General features: G+C 65.3%; 2 protein-coding genes across 3 annotated transcripts; one reads left to right on the top strand and one right to left on the bottom strand.

Annotated features, from left to right (window-relative positions):
* Positions 1 to 1,965: 1,965 nt before the first annotated feature.
* On the top strand, positions 1,966 to 11,792 carry FAAP100 (FA core complex associated protein 100). Of its 2 annotated transcripts, XM_006199579.4 has the most exons (10): positions 1,966 to 2,221; positions 2,358 to 2,476; positions 3,234 to 4,183; positions 5,277 to 5,433; positions 6,024 to 6,796; positions 6,890 to 7,026; positions 8,224 to 8,340; positions 10,237 to 10,323; positions 10,735 to 10,872; positions 11,163 to 11,792. In XM_006199579.4, the coding sequence occupies exons 1-9, from the start codon at positions 2,057 to 2,059 to the stop codon at positions 10,864 to 10,866; spliced, it is 2,637 nt and encodes an 878-aa protein (XP_006199641.2). In that variant the 5' UTR covers positions 1,966 to 2,056; the 3' UTR covers positions 10,867 to 10,872; positions 11,163 to 11,792. The 2 variants fall into 2 exon arrangements, with proteins under 2 accessions (XP_006199641.2, XP_072795931.1); XM_072939830.1 differs by lacking the exon at positions 11,163 to 11,792 and having other exon boundaries at positions 10,626 to 10,760.
* A 1,683-nt stretch (positions 11,793 to 13,475) lies between these two features.
* Positions 13,476 to 19,053, bottom strand: FSCN2 (fascin actin-bundling protein 2, retinal). The gene is made up of 5 exons (XM_072939829.1): positions 18,077 to 19,053; positions 14,711 to 14,867; positions 14,362 to 14,483; positions 13,812 to 13,979; positions 13,476 to 13,706 (listed from the first exon to the last, which is right to left on the bottom strand). Exons 1-5 carry the CDS (start codon positions 18,900 to 18,902, stop codon positions 13,501 to 13,503), a joined length of 1,479 nt encoding a protein of 492 aa, XP_072795930.1. The 5' UTR covers positions 18,903 to 19,053; the 3' UTR covers positions 13,476 to 13,500.
* Between the last annotated feature and the right edge of the window lie 1,598 nt (positions 19,054 to 20,651).

The raw sequence follows: 20,651 nt of genomic DNA, 5'->3' as shown, positions 1-20,651 counted from the left end.
TCGGGGTTCTGCCACCCCCTTTCCTGGCACACTGAACATGTTGGTGGGCCTTGCTACCTGCAAAGCACATGACAGTCTGTGGCTTCCCTACATGAGCTGTGTCCTGTCCCCCCCACACCTGCCCCATGCACTCTCGTGGTAATTTGTCCTTGGGAAGATGACAGCCTCCACGTGTGGCGTGGAGACCACAGATTATCAGCACCACGCTCTGCTGTCTCGCAGGCCTCCACCAACACAAGGGGTCCCGTCATTCCATTTCACCCCTGAACCGTCTAAGCCCTTTGCTCATGTCTGTAATCTCCAGGGCCTCCTCACTGTTTAGATGGACTGTTGATGGTCACAACTTCCTGTATCACTGAGTGTGGGACTTGCCTGGGCTTGGGGCCAGGAGCCTGTGAGTCCGTCTGAGCAGAAGGGAGTGGACAGAGGAGTGACCAATGTAACAGTGCCTGGCCAGTCAGGGCTGAACCTGGGAGGTGAGGCCTGCCCAGTTCAGCCCACCTCCTCCCAGCTCCCTTCCCCACGTGGTCATTTCCTCCAGGACATTTCCGGTGTAGTTCTGTTGGTGTCAGAAAACAGTCTGGCAGGACCTGATGGGAATCAGTGTGGGTGTGTGTCCCACGAGGACCGGTGGTCAGAAGGCCAGCCGAGAACACCCGTGCCCTCGGGGACTTTGGAGGGGTGTCTCGACAGGAGAGTGTCCTCACTCCCGACTGATTCCAAAGGCCAAGTGGAAGCTGGTCTCAGGGCAAAGGACAGACTGCAAATGCCGCACTCGTTCCGGTCCAACCCAGAAACACTGGGACAGTGGCTGTCCCTTGCCCTGGGGTTGAGTGCCCACCTCACCTTCAACCACTGTGCTAGTGGTTGCGTTTTGGAAGGTACACCAACCTTGGTGAGGTGAGCTTAACACCCAAGCCCAGAAAACACTTGGCAGCAGGGCCCCTTCAACTTGTCTGTCCAGCCACGACCTCCAGAGGCCGCTTCTGTTCACAGGTGTCTGGCCTTGGCGATTTTCTCATTGGTGTCTTACAGGAGAGGGACGTAACAGACCAGCCTGCAGGCCCCTTTCAGGGGTCTCAGAGTCTCTCGTCCGGAGAGCTCTTGGCCCCCCTCTGGTCAGCACCAGTCTCCAGAGCCTTGGAGGGCAGGGATGGAAGCAGCCAAGATGAGGGAGCAGAGGCATCCTGGCCTGGCTTCACCCTGACCCCCAGGCTAACTGCTGGTGAGCTGGCCCCCTTCCTGAGGCCCAGCCATTTTCTTTGTGGTCCTCTGCCCTCAACCCAGAATTCCTCTTGCTGACTCTGTCCCCATTGTCCAGTCAAACCAGCACACTCACGGACAGCTGGTGTTCAGGCATAAAGGGAGGGACACACCTGTCCGCGTTAGGCTCAAACACTGCATGTCCTGGCGACGGTGTAGGCGTGGGGTGGCCCAGCAGCGCAGAGGAAGGAGACCCGCCTCTAGGCCGAGAGCCCCTCGGCCGTGGAAATGGCCAGACCAGACACTGCCCGCCCCGCTCCCGGACTTCGCGGGTCCAGCCCCTCCCCCAAGCCCTTAGCAAGTCGCTTCAGGAGCGGGCCGCTCGCTAGGAGGAGATGCGCTCTGACGGGCCCCCGCCCGGGGGGAGCCCGGGTACTGGCTCGGGTCCCAGACCGGCCCGACCCTGGGGCGCGCGAGGGGGTCCGGTGGAGCCCGAGGGCCCCCGCACGGCGGTGGGGGGCTGCGGCTGCCCCGCAGGGAGCCCCCAGGAAGGCGCCTCGGGCGAGCGGCGAGGCCAGGACCTCGGGCTTCCCGCCTTTGGCGTGAAACACGCCGGCCCTTTGCCAAGCCGCCGAGCCCACCAGCTTCCCCGCCGCGCGCGGCCCGGCCCCGCCCCTGCCGCGCCGCTTTACGGCCCGGCCCCGCCCCTGCCGCGCCGCTTTACGGCGGAGGCCGCGAGGCGACCTGGGCCGCCGTAAAGCGCCCCGCCCCCGGCGCCGGCGCCGGCGCCGCGAGGCCGACCCCGTTCCCGCGGCCGGGCTCCCCGCCTGCCCCGCGCCCCGCGCCCCGCGCCATGGCTAGCCGCGCGCCGCGGGTCGAATACTTGGCGGGCTTCCGCTGCCCGCTCGGGGGCCTGGCGGCGGGCAAGCCCCGCGTGCTGTGCCACGGGGCGGAGGTCTTCCTGTCCACCGGGAGCGAGCTGGTCTACGTCTACGACCAGGAGGGGCGGCTGCTGACCGTGAGCGCGGGGCGGGGGCCTCCAGAGGGACGGGCCCGGGTTTGCACAGAGGGGTCCGCGCGTTCGGGGAGTTTGTCCTCCGCCTCCCCCGGCCCCCCGCCTCCGGCCTGACGCTGCCTTCTCCCTGGACGTCCAGGCCGTGTACAAGTTTCCCGGTCAGGTGTGGCACCTGGAGCTCCTGGCCCTTCGTAGGGCGCTCTACGTTTTGTGCGCCCAGAGCGGCATCTATTGCTTGTCCTTGGACCAGGCGGGCAGGTGAGGAGTGGTCGCTGGGCAGCCTGCTTTGGGAGGGTCCACACTGGCCTCCCCGTGGCTGAGGCTGACCTGGCCTCATACGGGCTTCTCACTGCATCTGACAGGTGCTTCCTGCTTTGCCTCTTCACTCCCTGCCCCTGTGACCTATGTTACCCCTGGACTGCATTCAGAGTGAGCACTCACTGGCCCTTGCAGGTGGGGACAGTGGGCTCAGGGCCAGCTCTGGAGTCTGGAGTGCTCGTGCCCCCTGCCCCATTGTCCTCTAGCAGGCTGCTGCTTACAGAGAATCTTCAGTAAACGGGGTCCAGGCAGCTGAGTCTGCAGCCCTTGAGCCTTGGTGGGGGTCTGTGAACCGTGAGTCAGTGCTCAGAGGACCCGGCCCCTAGCACCAGCGCAGAGCCTAGACGTGACATCTGCTCATTGCTGGTTTAGAGGATAAGAAGTTAGCAGGTGCGGTTCCCAGCTGAGGCCTCAGGGTCCAGCAGTCCTGCACTGATGAGGATTTTCTGAGCCCTGTTTCTGGAAGCCCTGTGACATGCGTGTCCCTGGATGACCGAGTGGGGCAGAGCCGTCCCCGCAGCAGGTGGGGGGCACTGTGGCATGCTAGCTGCTCCCTGATGAGCCTCTCCCACACCGCTGAGGGTCACTGAGGTCACTCCCTGTGAAGACCCCAGACCTGTCATGCTCAGCGGCAGGTAGTTGTGAAGAGAGCTGGTGAGGGTTAGTGCTGTGACCGTGGTTCCCTGTATTCTTGAAGGTCCGTGAGCCAGGATGGTGGGGACGGCGGGGATAGCCAGGGCACTGAGGACGAGCAGGACGGGTCGCCTCCCTCCTCCGTCATCCCCGTGGACCCAGGTGCCTGTGTCCTGCCTGACGCCACGCTGTGCGCCTTCACCATCCTCGATGACGTCCTCGTCACCCTGGCACAGGGCCCCACCCAGTGGAAGGTGCAGCTGTTCGAACGGCCCTGTCCCGGGGAGGACCCCAGGCCCGGGGGCCAGATTGGCGAGGTGCACTTGTCCAGCTGCACCCCCACTGCTGGGAGCCCAGGAGAGCCCGCAGCCCCCCGCTTCCTCCCTGTACTGTGCTGTGCATCACCGCCGGGCTCCAGGGCCCCGCACAGCTCCCGGGGCTTTGCCCTCGAGGGCGCCCTCTTTGGGCTGCTCTTTGGGGCTGGTGCCGCCCTCCTAGAGTCGCCCGCGATCCTCTGCGGTCTCCCTGATGGCCAGCTCTGCTGTGTGGTCCTGCGGACCCTGGTCACCTCCAGGTCGGCCCCGGGCGACCCCAAGGCCCTTGTCAAGATCCTCCACCACCTGGAGGAGCCTGTTGTCTTCATCGGGGCCTTGAGAACGGAGCCGCTGGCCGAGGATGTGGAGGACGAGCATTCCGACTGCCTGGTGGTGCTCGGTCACCACGGCCGGACGCTAGCCATCAAGGCCAGCTGGAATGAGGCGGGGCATCTGGCGCCAGAGCTGCGGGAGTACCGCCTCCCGGGGCCCGTGCTCTGTGCAGCCTGTGGTGGGCACAGCCGTCTGTACCTCAGCAGCCCCTCAGACCTCTGTGTGGTGGACCTGGCCCGGGGAGGCTCCCCCTGGGACCCCGCACAGCCCGATGGGGCCCTAGGAGGCCTGCCCTCTCTGTTGTGTCCCACCAGCTTGAGCATCTGCAGCGTCGTCACCCTCTCTGTGTCATCCAGGACACCTGAAGGTACGAGCCTCAGCTTTAACCTGAAAACCACAGCCCCAGGGTGGGTGGACCCTCTGCTCTGGTGTCCTTTCTCTGCCTCACCCATGTCCTCCATAACCCTGCCCGGCAGGCCTACCCTCACTTGACACAGCTCCTTGTCATGGGATCCTGTGTGTCCTGCGTGTCCCGCGTGGGTTGTGGGGGTTAGGGCGCTGCCTGCCTGGGTGGGGTCTGCACCTGGGCGGCCCAGGGCAAGTGTGTCTCCATGATGGGCCTCCCACGGCAGGTAGTCCAGGGGAAATTCAAGTCGGTTCAGGTTAGGTCTTTACCTTTCTTTTGAAGGGATAAAATTTACTGTGTGGCCTCCAGTGAGCCCACCCTGCACTGAAGACGGGCATCCCCAAGCTCTCGTGTGTGTGTTTTCCCTGGACAAGGCCGGAGAGGGTTTCACCCATGTTTGTCCAATGCCAGGGGTGGGGGGTAGATAGATGCCCCCCACCAGGGGATATTCCCGTTAAGACGGTCCACGAGCGCATCGTAGGTCTTGCTGTGGACCAGACTTGAAGGGGAAAGGCTGTTGTCTCTACTGCAGGGAGAGGGCCCCTCCTCTGGCCTGGCTCAGGGACATGGGAACCAGCAGGTGGCAGGAGGTGGAGCCGGTTTCCCGGGGAGCTTCCTGGTAGCCCAGGAGCAGAAAAGGGGGCAGAACTGGTAGCTTCCAGAAAAGCCCCAGGGAGAGCCGGCCAGACCGTGGAGGAGGCCAGGGCCTGCGTGGCGCCTGCCTCTCTTAGGAAATCTCGGAGCAGCTGTGCTCTGGAGGGCCTATTAGAGGGGGGCACCCCCGGCTGATGTGGTCGCCCCGTTTAGTCTCGTCCACGTACAAGGAGCCGCCTCTGCCTTGCTGACACCGCCTCCCGGGGACAGCCCTTTCCGACGTGTGCACTGGATGAACACGGCAGTGAACACGGCTCTGCCCGGCCCAGGGCACGGCCCGCGCTCTCCTCACCTGGCACTGTTGTTCTGCCAGCGCTCATCAGGAGTCCCGGGAACTGCTGCACGTTCCCAGCAGTGGGCCCTCCCTGCCTGTTGACCCGGCCCCACGTGTCCACTGCAGGTGGCGCTGAGCTCCTGGCCCTGTCGGCCAAAGGCCGGCTGATGACCTGCAGCCTGGACCTGCACCGTGAGACGCCTTGCCCCACCAGCGTGACCTCGGCGAACACTGGCCAGAAAATTAAGGAGTTGCTGTCTGGCATTGGCACCGTGTCTGAGAGGTGAGCAGCTGGCTGCGGCTCGGACAGAGGCTGGCGTGGCGTCCACTGGAGGAGGCGTCCTGAGTGGTGGTGCTGGGCCGGGCCGGGCCTGATCCTTTGCCTCTGGCCCCAGTGGTGGCCCCAAGTGCCATGCTGCCAGGTCAAAGGCGGCACTGAAGGCCAGTTGTAGGTGCCGAACCCTTGGGGTTTAGAGCCAGTTCCAGGCTGCCTGCCGCCCTCTGGGCTGTCACAGTGGCACCGCATAAGGGACTGACTTGGAAATGTCAGGGGCACGGCGGGGGCAGCCAGCCCCACAATGGACACCACCTGGCCCATGCGGCCCTGATGGGATGTAGCTTTGTCAGCCCGGTGGTCTGGGCCAGGCTGCCAAGTGCAAGCTGCCCCAGGTACATCCTCTGCCTCGTTTCTTGGTTGCTGGAGAGGAGGGTGGGGTCAGACGGTTGCAGGGCAGGGTGAGAGGTCCCTGAGGTGGGGCTCCTTGCTGGTGTCCAGGAGTAGCAAGGCCTGGTCCCTTCCGGCGTTGGGAGTGGAGGGGTGGCACCCAGGATGAGGGCTCGTCGTCCCCCACCAGTGGCCACATCTCCCTCCAGAGTGTCCTCTCTGAAGAAGGCAGTAGACCAGCGGAACAAGGCCCTGACGTGCCTCAATGAAGCCATGAACGTGAGCTGTGCCCTGCTGTCCAGCCGGGAAGGCCCCAGGCCCATCTCCTGCGCCATCACCACTGCCTGGAGCTGCCTGCAGCTGCAAGACGTGCTGACGGCCACCTGCCTGCTGGAGAACAGCAGCAGCTTCAGCCTGGACCGGGGCTGGGCCCTGTGCGTCCAGGTGCTCAGCAGCTCCAGGGCCTTAGACCTGGGCTCAGCCGGCTCGGCCGTCACCTACACCATCCCCGTGGACCAGCTCGGCCCTGGCGGTCGGCGGGAGGTGACGCTGCCCCTGGGCCCCGGCGAGGACGGTGCGCTCGACCTGCCTGTGACCGTGTCCTGCGCGCTCTTCTACCGCCTCAGGGAGGTCGTGGGCGGGGCCCTTGCCCCCACAGACCCTGCCCAGGACGCCTGGTCGGATGAGTGCCCCCCCGACGTCCTGCCTGAGCAGGATGGCGTCTGCCTGCCCCTGAGCGAGCGCACGGTGGACATGCTGCAGAGCCTGCGCTTCCCCAGCCTGGCTGTGCCCCCCATGCAGGCCCTGGGCCCGCTCAGCCCCGCTGGGGACCCCATCCACACCTTCCTGGGAACTTGCCGTGGGCCAGGCGGGCAGCTGGCAGGACCTTCGTCCCTGCGGGCCAAGTACCTGCCCCCATCCGTGGCCACCATCAAAGTGTCGACAGAGTTGCTCAGGGCTGCTTTTGGGGATGGGCATGCAGGTTGGTGGCACTGACTGGCTTCGCTCTGGCCTCAGAGCCCGCCCTCCCACTCACAGATCTGCCCAGCCTCACAGCCACACCTCTCCCCTCCAGGCATGTCCCTGGGCTGTGCCACCCTGCAGTGGCTCCTCGCTGAGAATGCCGTCGGGGACATCGTGAGGGCCCAAGCACTGTCCTCTGTCCAGGGAGTGGCCCCAGATGGCACTGAAGTCCACCTCATCGTCCGCGAGGCAAGCAGGGGCCAGCCCCCCTGCCCCTGGGGAGACTGGCCTCAACGGCAGCGGTTCTGAGTGGGTCCCCGGGCGCCTGAGAGGAGTCAGACCTGTGCCCACCCCCCAGAGGACCCGACGCGGCCAAGTCTGAGGCAGGCTGTGATGGTGCGGCCTTGTGGGGCTGGAGGCAGTGTCACCCTCCCAACTGAGTCCCATGAGGACCAGCCCAGTCCAGCGCTCTCCACGTGTGGTCCTAGCCCAGGGTGGCTCGTCGTTTGTGCTCCGGGAGCAGCGTGAGCACCGCTAGACCCCTAGAGCACCAGGGAGCCGGGCCCTGTCGCTGAAGCTGCTTACGTGGGGGCTGCTGAGACACCAAGATGGGGCTTGGTCCTCCAGCCCTGCCCCCACGCACACCTGCCTTCCCGACACCCTCGACGGCCAGGGGTCTTATCCAGCTGTCCTTCGTGCTGCAGCATGGAGGCTCTGGCAGAACAGCCTGGGCAGCCAGGACTCATGTCACCAAGGGTGGTGGGTGGAGGCTGCCCACAAGACGGGCCTTTCAGGTCAGGCCGGGAGTAGGCACTGTCCAGGTTGGAGTGTCCTGGGCCCTGGTTCTGGGGCCTGGTGGTGGCTCTGCAGGTGGTGGACAGGGGTGGGTGTCCCAGCACATCCTGCGATTCCAGAAGGAAGAACCACCAGGCCTTCCCGAGGCCTCCAGGATCTTGCCTAGTGTCTGGCACTCACCCATCTTTCCCAGCTCTTACGTTTGCCTGGAGAGCGCCAGGCTGACCTCGGCTGTCCAGCCCACACCCTGTTTTCACACCTGGAACCCTGACCCTGCTGTCAGGGGACCCGAGCTGCCCAGTGTGGCCCGTGAGTGTGGGTTCCAGCCATGGGCTGTCCGTGGCGGTACACCCACAGCAGTCCTTTCCAGAGTGGGCGCCACAGATCTGCGTCCTCAGGGAACGCGGTGCTTCCTGGACACACGCTTCCAGTTGAGCAGACTTGCTGTTGCTTGACTAGCTAGTTCTTCGAGCGGGAACTCATGTTGGATGCGGAGAGACAGGCCCAGGAGCCTGCTGAGCTTGGCCCACGCTAGGACAGGGCAGCCCAGGCCAGGGATTCGGGTCCCCTGGGCCTCGCACACCCCTGCCAGCTCGGGGCACCCCGAGGGCTGAGCTGCCCCACTCCAGCGAGGTCCCTTGTGTGTTGCAGGTGGCCGTGACCGACCTGTGCCCAGCAGGGCCCATCCAGGCTGTGGAGATCCAGGTGGAAAGCTCCTCTCTGGCCAACATGTGCAGAACACACCACGCTATCATTGGGCGTCTACAGGTCTGTTGGCCGTTGTGAAGTTTCCATGTGGTGGTGGGGATGCAGGGCTACCTGGCTAGCAGTTGCAGGCGAGCTGTGGGCATTTGGGAGGTGGGTGGGGGACTTGCTGCTCACCGTCTTGGTCTGGGCAGTAGTTCCCAGTGGCCGTGTGCGCGTGGCCTGAAGGCTAAAGGGAGCCCCGCTTGTTCCCTGTCCCAGTCAGCGTGAGGTCTGCACTTGCCCGGGCGATCAGAGGCTGCGTGGAGAGGCTGTGCCCCCGGATCAGACACGCTGGGCTCGGTCTCAGAACAAGGTGTCTGCTTGTTTGAGCCTCCACATCTTTGTCAAGATAGTGGGAGCTGGCAGCCAGCCCTTCACACACACACAGGCGCGCACCCGTACATGCACACGTGCACACGCACGGCCCCGGGGACCTCGCTGCTGCTCCTGCAGTGCCACACGGGGCACTGGGGCCACAACTCTGGGACCTGCAGGAAGGGCTTCGTGCTCCAGGTGGAAGTCTGTCAGCTGGTGCCCTTGGCAGACGGGGCCCAGGGTCAGCGGCCCAGCGCCTCCCACCTGTTCTGAGTGTGCGGCCTTCGCTGTGCAGCAAGTCTGCAGTGGCAGCTGTCAGCCAGTTTCCAGTTTCCCCGAGCATGGACTCTGCGTGAGCTTCACTGGCAACTTCTCGGTGCACATCCCCAGTCCCCACCCCAGACCCCGAGAGTCAGGGAACCTGCAATCCGAGTTCTAGACTCACCAGTGCACCCAGGCCAGCCTGGGAGCCGAGCCATGACCAGAGGACCCTAAGCTCAGTGCCGTGGCACATCTGTGGCTTCATGCCCGGGCTCTGTCCCCAGAGCAGAGCTCCCACCCCTCCCCGCACCTCCCCCCACCCCGGGAGAGCACCCCACTGTCGCTCTTGCCGTGCTGAAGCACACAGGGCCGTCTCCAGACCCGCCAAGCGTGGCGGCCAAAAGGTAGACAGTGAGTGAGAAGCCCAGGGGAAGAGCGTGTTGACCAGACTCCCAGCAAGAGGAGGAGTTAGTGTCCTGGGGCTGCTGGGACAAAGGGAACAGATGGGACCCGGGTGCCAGCAGGGCGAGTCCTCCGGAGGCCTCTCCCGGAGCGCGTGCGGGCCTGCCCCCGTGTCCTCACCGGGTCGTCGTCCGCGTGTCTGTGCCCTGATCTCTTCTCAGAAGGACACCAGTGCTGTGGGATTAGGGCCCACGCACGTGACCTCATTTTACCTTGGTCGTCTGTGAAGGCCCTCTCCGAATAGTTGCCTCTGAGGTGCTGGGGGCTGGGACTTCCACATGAGAATGTGGGGGGCATGATTCAGCCCGTGACAGGGTGCTGCCGACACTGTGCTCGTGGGACGGGAGTGTCCTCGTGCCATCCATTCACCTGGCCGCTCGGGGTCAGATGTGTGGCTGCTGCCAGTGGCCAGCACCTCCTGCTGCCCCTCAGTGTCGGGATCTCTTCTCAGTGCTTTGCCCCAGAGGCCAGTGGTAGCCTTGCTGCCTGGACAAGTCTGGGAGCTTGGATCTGAGCCCCAGGGCCCACCAGGCTGTCTCCCAAAGCAGGACACTGAGCAGCCCTGTTGTGGGCCATGCGGAACCACTCGAGCAGCAGCGCGGTGCTGGGGCCTGAGGCCAAGGACAGTGGGGAGGCGGGCAGTGGAGGGGAAAGGGCCTGCATGAAAGTTACTTCTAAGTAGACAGCCGTGAGGCTGGGGCCTGTGTGCCCTGCTGCCCGGGGTGGAGATGCTGCAGAGGTGAACTGGGGGCGAGGTGGGGAGGCCAAGATGGACGGCTTGGGGACTGGGATGCGCCACCTGGCCCTGAGGGCTGGGAGACAGGTGCCCGGAGCCCACAGGAGCACTGTCTCCAGCTGCCTGCCCCTTGCTTCCCCCAGAGGATGGTTGTGGAGCAGGCCGCCCGGGGCTCCAGCCCACCTGACCTCCGCCTGCAGTATCTCCATCAGATCCACGCCAACCATGAGGTGAGGCCCTTCAGGGCTGCCATTCCCTGCACCTTCCACCAGCCTGGGGAGCGAGGACTGTCCCCGGCCCTTGGGGGACACACACAGGCACTTGGGTGCCGCCCAGCCTGGTGGAGCCTCCCAGTCCTGACAGCCAAGAGTTGGTCTAGGCTCTTCTTGCCAGGGAGGGAGTGGGGGCAGGGACAGGGACAGCAGGCATGGCCCCACCCCTCCAACCTGCCCCGCCTTGGCAAGGACACTCCTGGGGGCAGGAGGTATGTCCCCCACATTAAGGCCACAGGCAAGTGTCTTTCCTGGGTCAGCTACCATGTCCCGAGTGGGACCTGTGCCTGGCGGTGTCCCCCAGAGGGACCTGCTGACATGCCCAGTGAGAAGGTGGGGGCCTAGCCGCTGCCGCCCCCCGACCTGTAGACGTTGCTGCGGGAGGTGCAGACCCTGCGTGACCGGCTGTGCACGGAGGACGAGGCCAGCTCCTGTGCCACTGCCCAGCGTCTCCTGCAAGTGTACCGACAGCTCCGCAGCCCCAGCCTCCTCCTGCTGTGACACCAGGTGGGCCCCCACCCCGCCCTCTGGCAGCTCAGTGCCTTTGTGGTTTTATGGAGAAAACCCGACTACTTCTGTCTCCTGACCCAGGCGGCTCTGTGGGCCTGGTTGCAGCCAGGGAAGGTTGGCCACTGCGTGGCCGAGTTCAGCCTGCCCCGCAATGGCCACTTGGAGCCCCCTGGGTGGGTGTGCTCAGAGGAGGTGGTGGCACAGCGGTTGTGTTTGGGCAGCAAGGCAGTCTGTGACCCCGCTGGGCCTGCTCGTCCCCCCCGCATCACTCCTCTCTCCTCCCGCAGCCACCACGGCCTCTGCACTCAGCCTCAACACTGCCGGGCACCCCCTGCCCAGAACACTGGGGCTGGATCAGCGACGTCCCCTGCATCCTGACACCGGGTCCAGACCCCTGAGCAGGAGCACTCTTGCCCTTGCGGCTTGTGGCGGCCAGGGAGATGGGGCTTCTGGTTTGAGACTCGGGCGCATCTGGGTCAGTGGTTGTCACATTCCCACCGCCACGCCCAGAGCCAGGGCTGCCCCTCTTGGTGGCACCACAGCCCACCCACAGACCTCTTGTCCAGCACTGTCCACACCTGCCTACCGCTTGACTCTGGGCGCCTCGGCCCTGCTTCTCTGCAGCTGCTGGGGCCACCAGGTGGGAGGTGCTCCCTGTGACCAAAGCACAAAGATGGGGTGGGGGTGTTCCCTGCAGGTACCCTAAGACCAAAACACTCAACAACTGGTGCCTCCAGCTGGGGCCACACCCAGCATCCAGCACTGTGCACTGTTCCCAAGGGTCCCTCAGGGCGGGCAGCCACCCCCCTTGGCCCTGGTGCTTTTGGGGAGGGTGACTCCCCGGACTCGACACGGTGCTCTCCTGTATGTGCAGGGCCTGCGAGGCAGGCCTCAAAAAGTGACCCTTTCTGTTGCAATGCCGTGGCCTTGGCTGTTTTTTTACCCTCCCCACCTCTGTCAGATGGCAGTTTCCATCTGGATTCCTGGTGCCCCCCCCCCAGCTGTGCACCCCTGCCAAGTCTGGTGGCCTCTGCACCACCCATCCCCTGCACAGAGGCTCTGCTCTCCATCCCAGGGGCCAGGGCAGCCTACTGCCACACCAGCCCCACTCCTGGAGCCCCCCAGGTACTCTTCCCTGCCTCCCCCTCCAGCTGCTGCCCTGGGCTCTGTGGGCTCCACTGAGTGTCTGAGGCCAAGTGCACTGGCGAAGCTCAGCAAACAGGAAACCCCTCTTCAGTGCCCCGTGGAGTTGGGGAGCCCCGAGAGCACCTGAGCGCTGCACTTCTGGTAGAGCCAGCAACTTTCAGGCCAAGAGTGCCCCCCAGGTGGGCCCCCAACCCTCCTGCCCCAGGTGCCACCAGGGGGCAGCACAGGCCGCAGCTCAGGCCAGCTGCTCATTCCTACCTGGCCCCTGGGCTCCCAGGTTGTGCACTCCAGGTCAGTGGGAGCCTACTTTGAATTGGCTGGCCCATGTGGGTCCTGGCTCTCCTCTGTCCCTAAGGTCGGCGAGGCTGGGAGTCAGCCAGGGGGACCCTTGGGAGACTGAGGACGGGTCCTAGCTAGTCCTTCCTGCCCCAGGACACCTCATGATCCCTTCCTGTCCTCCCAGGCCGTGTGTGTCCCCTGTCTCCTGGAGCCTGCTCTGCACCCGCCTCCCTACTGCCCTCCTTTTGCAAAGTGCCCGCACTGGCCAGACTCACTGGAGGGGGCTTCAGGCCCCAGGCAAGGGCGAGGGCTGCCCAGGGTGTGGGAGGGGCTGTGGGGCCCAGGAGAAGGTCTGGTGAGGCCATCTATCCTCAGTCTTGCCCTACTCCCGGCTCCATCACCCCGGTCTTCTAGGTTCAGGCCAGTCCCAGGGGACACACCTCCCACCCCACCTCTACCCAGGTCACCCAGGCCATCCAAGAGGTGTTGGCCTGGGTAGGGGTCCTCGCAGGCTGGGGGTTTTGGGTGCCGGCTGGTTTAGGGAGACACGTGGATGGACCGTGGACCTTGGCCTGGTCATCCACCCTTGCTAAGCTGGGGTGGGGCCGGGTGGCAGCAGGCCCGTGCAGAGGCTGAGAAGGGCCCTCTCCTCGTGGCTGGCCACACACAGCCCTGTTTGGGAAGGGTGTCACTTCTCCATCAGGTGCTTCCAGGATCCCATAAGACCCTGCCCCTGGGGAGGGGAGCAGTGATGTACCCTCCGACCCGCCTGACTTGCGGGGTTTGGGGCGGGGGCCAGGCGCCCCACGGCGCACCCCGTCCTTCTGCGTTGGTGGGGGAGTCCTCTTCCCTGGGCTTGGGGAGGAGCTGTGTGCCAAGGGGCGACAGCCCGCGGGCGGGGTGGGGCGAGACACCAGGACTGGCTGTCCAGGATGGGGCTGCGGGACGCTCAGGCCGCTGGACTCTCCTCCGAGACAAGCGGCCCTTGGATTTTCTAGGCACCAGGGGTGGCGGGGCCGAGCGAGCATCGCAGGAGCCTCAGGGCGGAGGGACGAGGGAGGGCCGCACCGCAGCACCCCAGCCGAGCCTGCGGCGGGTGGTGCAGGCCCTCGGCGCGCCCCCCTCCCACCGGAGCGGCGCCACGGACACCGACGCGCGAGCCGCCGCGTCGCAGACTCGCTTTAATGGGGGCGGCGGGGCTCAGTACTCCCAGAGCGCGACCCCGGCCGGCGCGTCCGCGTCCGCGCGCAGCAGCCCCGAGGCGCCGCCGCGCAGGTACTTGCCGCTCCGGGCGCGGATGGCCAGGCGGCCGCGCTCGCGGAACTCGAACAGGAAGTCCTCGGCGCGCTCGCCGTCGCTGCACACGCTGCCGTGGCTGCCCGTGTGCCAGAACCCGCCGCCGCGGCCTGCGGGCGGGGATGCGCGCGGGTCGGCGGGGCGCGCGTTCCCCGCCGCGCGCCCCCGCCCCGCGTCCCGCCCCGCGCGCCCCCAGCCCGCCCGGCCGCCCGCACCTCGGATCTGGTAGGCGCCGTCGCTGAAGCTTAGGTGGAAGACGTCGTAGACCGAGCGGTTGGTGTCCAGCTGGTTGGAGCCGCGCCGGTGGCAGACGAAGCCGTCCAGGCCGCGCAGCACGAGGATGGGCCGGTTGATGAGCTTGAGGGTGAACTCCTCGTCCTCACCTGGTGATGAGACCGGGGCTGAGGGGCCGGGCCAGGCCGGGGGGCGGGGGGCGCGGGCCGCAAACGGGGCTCACCCCGCCCAAGAGCTCCGGCCCGGACTCGCCGCCCCGTCTGTGTGCCTGCATCTGCCACTGCCACTGCCTTATGTGACCTTGGCGGGGGCCCTGCAGCCGTGGAGCCCCCGGTTCCCCAAATGTGCAGCAGAGGTGAGGGGCTCTGGGCTCTAACTGCTTCCTACACGAGGAGCAACTATCAGGAACGGCCAGGGCGGCCGCAGCTCGGGGCAGGGCGGATCCTGGATGAACATAAGGTCTCTGAGCTGCCACTGTCCCTGGGCAGAGGGCCCAGCCCCGGCCCCCCAGGGCAGCTGGGGAGTGCTCACCCACAAAGTCGCTGATGGCGGCCAGCTGCCCATTCTTCTTCATGCACACGTAGCGCCCGTTACTGGCCTTGAGGGCCACTCGCCGACCCCGCCACTCCATCTCAAACATGGTGTTGGCTGAGCTGGAAGGGGCAGGCAGGGTCCCCTCAGAGAAGCAGGACGTGGGAGCTCAGGTGGGCCTCCCCATCCTCCTCCAGTCCAGTACGCCCCCACCTCAGTGGGCGTTTGGCCCTGGCTGGGCTGCTACAGTGGGCCCCATGGTGGTGGATGGTGATGCAGGTGGTAGTGGGGATGGAGGTGGTGATGGTGATGTGGTGCAGGTGGTGGGAGAGGTGGGTGCTGCACTCACACTTGTGTGGCTGTGGCCTGGATCCCCCCGTGGGTGACCAGGGTCCAGTAGCCGCCAGTTCTGGCATAGAAAGTGCACTTCTTTGTCTCCTGGTCGATTTGCATCAGGAAGGTCTCATGATCCAGTTCTTCGTCTTGGTTGGCTGAGACATTGACCCCTGGAGGGAGGAGATGGGAAGCTGTCGCACCTCACCCTGAGTGGGGTGGGGAGCAGAGGGATGGGGAAGCATGCCCTTGGGGCCACTGTGAAGTCAGCGGGGTCTCATCTGGAACCCTCTGGACTTGAGAAGATTTGGAAGACACTTCTTAGGGACTCCAGGAGCTCTGCCACAGGGCCGTGGGGTCACATTGTGGACCCCAACACACGGTGCCCTAAAGGCGTGTGTCCAGCGCCTACCACGGCCCCAGGAGCCGGACCTTCCGTGCCGGCAAATCCTTGGCCTCTGCTAATCACCAGGTAATCTGCTTGTTTCTGCTCTCTCGACCCAGAACTTACACCAGTCTCTATTTATAACTACCCCCTAAGCCACTGGATGCACACAGCGGAGTCCCTATCCTTTCCCAGTGTGGCCCCTATCCCCTCCCCAGCCCCCGACTCATGTGCGTGGTCTCCCAGGAGTGCTGAGGGAAGGCAAGACCACTTGGAGCTCTGCCTGAGACCCCTGGGACGGGGCCAAGGAGGGCATCCACGACCAGGGAGGGACCCCAGGCAGGCAGCGGAGCCTCCCCAGCACCTTCCCATATTCTGTGTTCCTCTTCTATGGCAATCAGCCACCCCAAGTGACGTGGCAGATCACAGAGCACCCCCGAGGCTGGGCTCCAGCAGGGAGTGGGACAGAACCCCATCAGGGCCTGAGGGTCGGGGCTCGGCCTCTCCTGCCCTGCCCTGGGGAAGGGAGGGTGGAAAGCAGGCAGGGCCAGACTGGAGAGGGCAGGACCTGGCACTCTTCACCAGTCGCCAAAGGCTGCTCCCTCCCACCCCACACCCCCCAGGCTGGGGTCTGTCTCCACTCTTACATGGATCACCACTCAGAGCCCAAGTAGGTGGCCCAGCCTTCCCACCGCCGCCGACCCCACCATCCCATCAGCAACACTGAACAAAGTAAGCGCCTGCTGCCCTGGGCCTGCCATCCGCCGTAACAAGACAGACAGCGATCCGGGCCCTCCCCGCGCTGGTCCACTGGGAGCAGCGGACAACAGAAAGGGTGTGTCTGACGCCTGTGGATGCTGTGGGCTTGGACCAGGGATGGCCTCATGGAGGAGGCGACGCTGAAGCAGACCCCAAGGGTGAGGGAGCGCCCCTGTAGGGCCTGCGGGAGGGGCGTGGCAGGGGGGCCTAGGCTGCGGCTGCACACCTCCACCCTATCTCCGAGGCCAACCCTGTTGGTGTCCCCAGCATCGCCCCAAACACACCCCCTCCAGACGGTTGCGGCCCAGGGGTTCCGTCTAACACACCATCTGCTCCTGGGGCTGCGACCTTGAGGCTGGAGAGGCTCACGGAGTCCTGGATAGTGGCGGCAGAGGGTGCGGACCCTGCCGTCCCAGCAGGACTGGTTGAGTGTGGGTGTGTGAGCGAGGAGAGCGAGGGCTTTTACGGAGGGCTTTCCTTACTCCTATGAAGACACAGAAGAGTCTTTCCTTTGGGCTTTGTCCACTCTGGATATGAGGCCTGGAGCAGCAGCAGCCGTCTTGTGCCCGAAGGCAGCAGCCTGAGGTCAGAGCTGTCCCAGGAGAGTGGTTCCTCGAGGAGGAAAGAGCCAAGGACCCTGGTGATGCTGCTGAGCCGGCGGTGGTGTCCTGCCTGGTTCCCCACCACCCCCGCCTGCGACTTCCACTCCTGGGAGATCGTCAGCATCCTTACAGTGTAAGCCAGTTTGCAGCCATTTTTCTGTTACTTGCAGCCACGAATGCTGCCTCCTGGGCTGCCTGTCAGCAGCACCACGCTGGTGAGGGCCACAGCGGAAACAGGCAGACTCCGGCTGGTGGAGGCGGCCAAAAATAAATCAACATCACAAGGAGAAGCCAGGGTGCTCACAAACCCCTGGCAGGGAGGAGGCCGGCTTGGGGGCTGCTTGGCCAGCCAAGTGGCGGGACGGAGGCACCACCAGTCTGCCGAAGCCGCCACTCCAGCTGCCTCGGAATCTAGCGGCACCACCTGCTCCTCTCCCAGAACTGAGATGCCACACTCTGCTTTGTCGAATCACTGGTAGCCAAGTCAACATCTGAATATCTGAAGGCCAGGCCCATGCCCTCAGGCTCACTGCAGGGAAAGCAGGGAAGCGAGTGTGGGGTCCTTCCAGCCTCTGCAGTGGGAGACGTAGCTGGTCCTTCGTGGGGGAGCCCCCCATCAAAGGGGTGGGGTCAGATGCAGGGTGGTCCAGGGAGTGAAAAGTGGTTTATACAGCCGCCATCCCTCAGCGCTGTCACCATCGTCTCTGTCACTAGCGCATCTCTGTCCCAACGGCCATCCTGGCCGTCACGCCACCGCCACCGCCTGTACCACCAGTGTCGCCTCTAGCTTCACCACCACCACAAGTCTCACTCACAAGCTGGCCGTGGACAAATACTTTGCATCTAGCATCTCCTGTGACTCACGGAGAAAGCTTTTCACACCGTGGCCTGCCTTTTACTGCCAAGGCAAGCATGTGAAGGCGGTGTGGCTGAATGGTAGGGCCTGTGATGAGAAGGGCCTGGCTGCTTGTCCTCTGTCATTCCCCAGGACCTGACCACATGCCACAGGCGCTCAGGGGTGTTTGCTGAATGCTGGTCCCTTTTCTGCACTGGCCTTGAAGACCCGTACTGCAAGCAGGGGCCCCTAGAGCCACAGCTGGACCACCCCTCCAGGTGCTAATGGCTGGGCCTGGACAGGAGAGACCCCAGGCCCCTCCCCACCCCTGGGGCCGGACGAGGACTCCCACTGGTCAGGCACATGGAGCTGTGGGAGCAGTTGCTCTGCCCTGCCTCCACTCCTGCTGGATTCCTGCCCTGCCTCCCATTTCCTTTAAAGTTCAGAAGTTGGGTGGTGGAAGGGAAGGGGAGGGCGGTGGGCAGGCCAATGTGGGCGGGGCTTGCCCTCCTGCCCCTCATGGCAGCAGACTTGGGCCTCGACCACGTCCCGCTACACGCTGCCCATCCCGCATTCGGCAGCTGCCCAGCAGGCCCAAGGCTCAGCTGAGACCTCCCCCAGCTGTCCCGAGAACGACCCCCTTTCTAAGATCCTAAAGCCAGCAGCCCTGAGCGGGGACTCCATCCCTGGCCCCCGGCCCACCCACCCACACTGCACGCTGCCACCCCCCAGCCACGGTGCCCCTCCCTGCACGACCCCCACGCTGAGAGCTGAGAGCGAGGCCAGCCCTGCAGCCATTACCTTGCCGCACAGACACATAGCGGTGGTTGGCGGCCACCAGCACCACCTGCGGGTGACTCTCCTCCAGGTCGAAGAGCTCATCTTTGCCGGGCCGCGTGTTCCGGCCAGCCCTGAGCGTGCCTGCCGGCCCCACGGGCGCCAGGTAGCGGCCGTCGCAGTCCTTGAAGGCCAGCTTGCCCGCCTTGAACTCGAGCGTGTAGCAGGCGCGGGCCTCGGGCTCCCAGACGAGGCGGCCATCGCTGCGCAGGAAGCGGCTGTCGCAGGACTTGAGGCAGTACTGCCGGTTCTGGAAGATGAGGGTGATGAGTGCGTCCACACCCCATGGCGTGTTGCTGTCCGCCATGATCTCGTCCTCCCGTGGACACAGGTGCGCGTAGCGCCGCCGGCTCACGCTCAGCAGGTGGGCCTGCGGGTGGATGGCCAGGTGCACAGTCCACAGCTCGGCCGGGGTGATGGCCGTGGCGAAGCAGGACAGCTGGTCCTCGGTGCCGCCAAAGAAGCGGCCGTGCGGCTCCGATTGCAGCGCCCAGCGCCCGTCGGGCTGCGGCAGCACCAGGAAGCGGCAGTCACGGCCCGGCCGCTCCGCCTCACAGGCCACCCGCCCATCCTCCTCGGCTGACAGGTAGCGGCCCAGGTGACTGCTGCGGAGCAGCACGGCTGCGTCCCGCCCTGGCTCAGGCTCCAGCACCCATGTCTGCTTCCTCTTGAGGCTGGGTGCTGAGGCGTTGACCTTGAAGCCGAAGCTCTCAGCTGTCAGGTAGCGGTCTGTGTCGTTGACAAGGCCAAACTGGATCTTCAGCACCTGGTGCAGGCCGTTGGTGGGCATCTTCGGTGCTGGCCAAGGTCCCCCAGCAGGGCCCAGGAAGCGCTCTCTGTGCTCACAGTCCCCGTCGTCCCCCAGAGGCCCGACTCAGCTGGGTTGGCCCACGGGCCCTGGGCCCGGCCGGCGTCATGGACCCGCTCGGACGCGGCCTCTAACCAGCGGTCTCAGACCCGGGCAGCTCTTACATGGCCAGCGGGCAGCAGAGGGCGGGTGGGAGGGAGGATCAGAGCTGTGCCGGCTTAGGAACAGCGGCGGCCTTTTGTTACCCCAGCTTGGATTTCAGCCGCTCCCGTCGGCCTGGGGGCCAGAGCCTGGGGCTCACAGGCTGGAGCATACCACCCGCTGCAGGGCGGACCACCTCCTTGTCCTTGCTGACGGCTGGCTGGCCCCGGCTCGGGAGCTGTGCCCCGCCCTCTGCCCCCTGCCCCTTCTGGTCTCTCTTCCTTGCTCCCCACCTCGGGTCCCCCAGACCCACTGCGCAGACCGGCCGGCCCAGCCCAGCTCTTTCCCAACGTGGAGAAAGCCGCCTGGTGGAAAACTCGCCTGTGGCCGCAACCCGATCGCAGCCCTCCACCCTCGGCCACTAGATCTAGTTACTGCTTCTCTGATCCCTGCTGCCAGGAGCGCCGCAAGGCCCCCCACGGGGCACCTCAGCAGCCCCAGGGCACAGCCTGCAGCCCTGGGTCTGGTGCCTCCCAAGGGTGGCCCGCAGCTGGGAAAGTGGCAGGCAGGGATGACAGTGCCAGTGTGCGGGCCAGGCACCCCCATCCTGGCATCTGCGGCACCCAGATCCGAGCCAGGCGTGGAGAGGCAGCTGCCTGGCTGCGTTCATGCTGGCCAGCGGCCTGGCTGTGCCGGGCCCAGGGGAAGGGCTCCTCTGTGATGGGGACCGTGACACCCGCTGCAAAGGTCGCACAGCAGGAGGGTGACGTGGGAGCATGGACGTGGAGCAGACGTCATCCCAGTCGCTGGACCCGGGGTGAGAGGGCTGGGCTCTCAGCTGACTCCTGTACTCCGAGCAGCTCTCGGGGCCGTGAGGTGGCCCCTCCCTCTGTGGGTGAGCTCAGGTGAAGCCAGCCTTGATGGGCGGCTTGGGAACCCCACCCTGCCGTCATGTCTCCGGGGGGAGTGGCTTGACTACGGGGTCTTCCTGAGTCAGATCTCAAGGCCACAAAAAGCAAAACCTTCTCAGCAGAGGGATGAGGCCAGCAGGCTAGGAGAAGCCAGAGCTGGCTACCTCTGACCCCGGCACCTCCCAGGCCCAGCCGCTGGGTTAGCCCGGTTACATCCACTCTACCCTGAGACCGAGGGGGCTGTCACTAGGGGCTGCAGTGGCCCTGCTCAGCCTCATCCTGCCTGTCTGTCTCTTGCACCTGCCTCGGGGGCCAGGAGCCAAGTAGTGAAACCAGAGCGGCCCGTGCTGGGCCATGGCCAGCCCTGGTGTCCCCTTCCTCATCACAGCCTGTGACCCTCGGGCCTCCCTGGGGACCAGGACTGGAAGCCACGGGGCACGTCCAGCCATGGCCTCCAGAGTCTTGCCCATCCTCATGGGCGCTTGATGCTCTGGGCATCATCCCTCCATCCCTCTGGAGGCCACGTAGGGTCCAACAGAATGAAAGGGCCTTGGGGTGGGCATGCATGAGCCCCAGGGGGCAAGTGGGCAGACAAGTGCGTGGGTCCACAGCCAGGCAATGGGCACGGGGTCAGAAGTACCTCCCCCACTCTCCAGGCCCTGGGCAGTGACCTTGCCAG

The sequence above is a fragment of the Vicugna pacos genome, chromosome 16 (genome assembly GCF_048564905.1).
Source record: "Vicugna pacos chromosome 16, VicPac4, whole genome shotgun sequence".
NCBI lineage: Eukaryota > Metazoa > Chordata > Mammalia > Artiodactyla > Camelidae > Vicugna > Vicugna pacos.
The sequence above is the reverse complement of the archived record's forward strand: the minus strand, read 5'-3'. Positions and strand labels throughout refer to the sequence as shown.

Bases quoted from the DNA above. Each gene is read 5' to 3' on its own strand.
- FAAP100 (XM_006199579.4), top strand. From the start codon at position 2,057: ATGGCTAGCCGCGCGCCGCGGGTCGAATACTTGGCGGGCTTCCGCTGC. The intron at 4,184-5,276 runs GTACGAGCCTCA...TGTCCACTGCAG, and splicing joins GTCATCCAGGACACCTGAAG to GTGGCGCTGAGCTCCTGGCC. The intron at 8,341-10,236 runs GTCTGTTGGCCG...TGCTTCCCCCAG, and splicing joins CTATCATTGGGCGTCTACAG to AGGATGGTTGTGGAGCAGGC.
- FSCN2 (XM_072939829.1), bottom strand. From the start codon at position 18,902: ATGCCCACCAACGGCCTGCACCAGGTGCTGAAGATCCAGTTTGGCCTT. The intron at 14,868-18,076 runs GTAATGGCTGCA...TCCTCCCTCCAG, and splicing joins CTATGTGTCTGTGCGGCAAG to GGGTCAATGTCTCAGCCAAC. The intron at 14,484-14,710 runs GTGAGTGCAGCA...TGCCCCTTCCAG, and splicing joins CAGGCCACAGCCACACAAGT to CTCAGCCAACACCATGTTTG.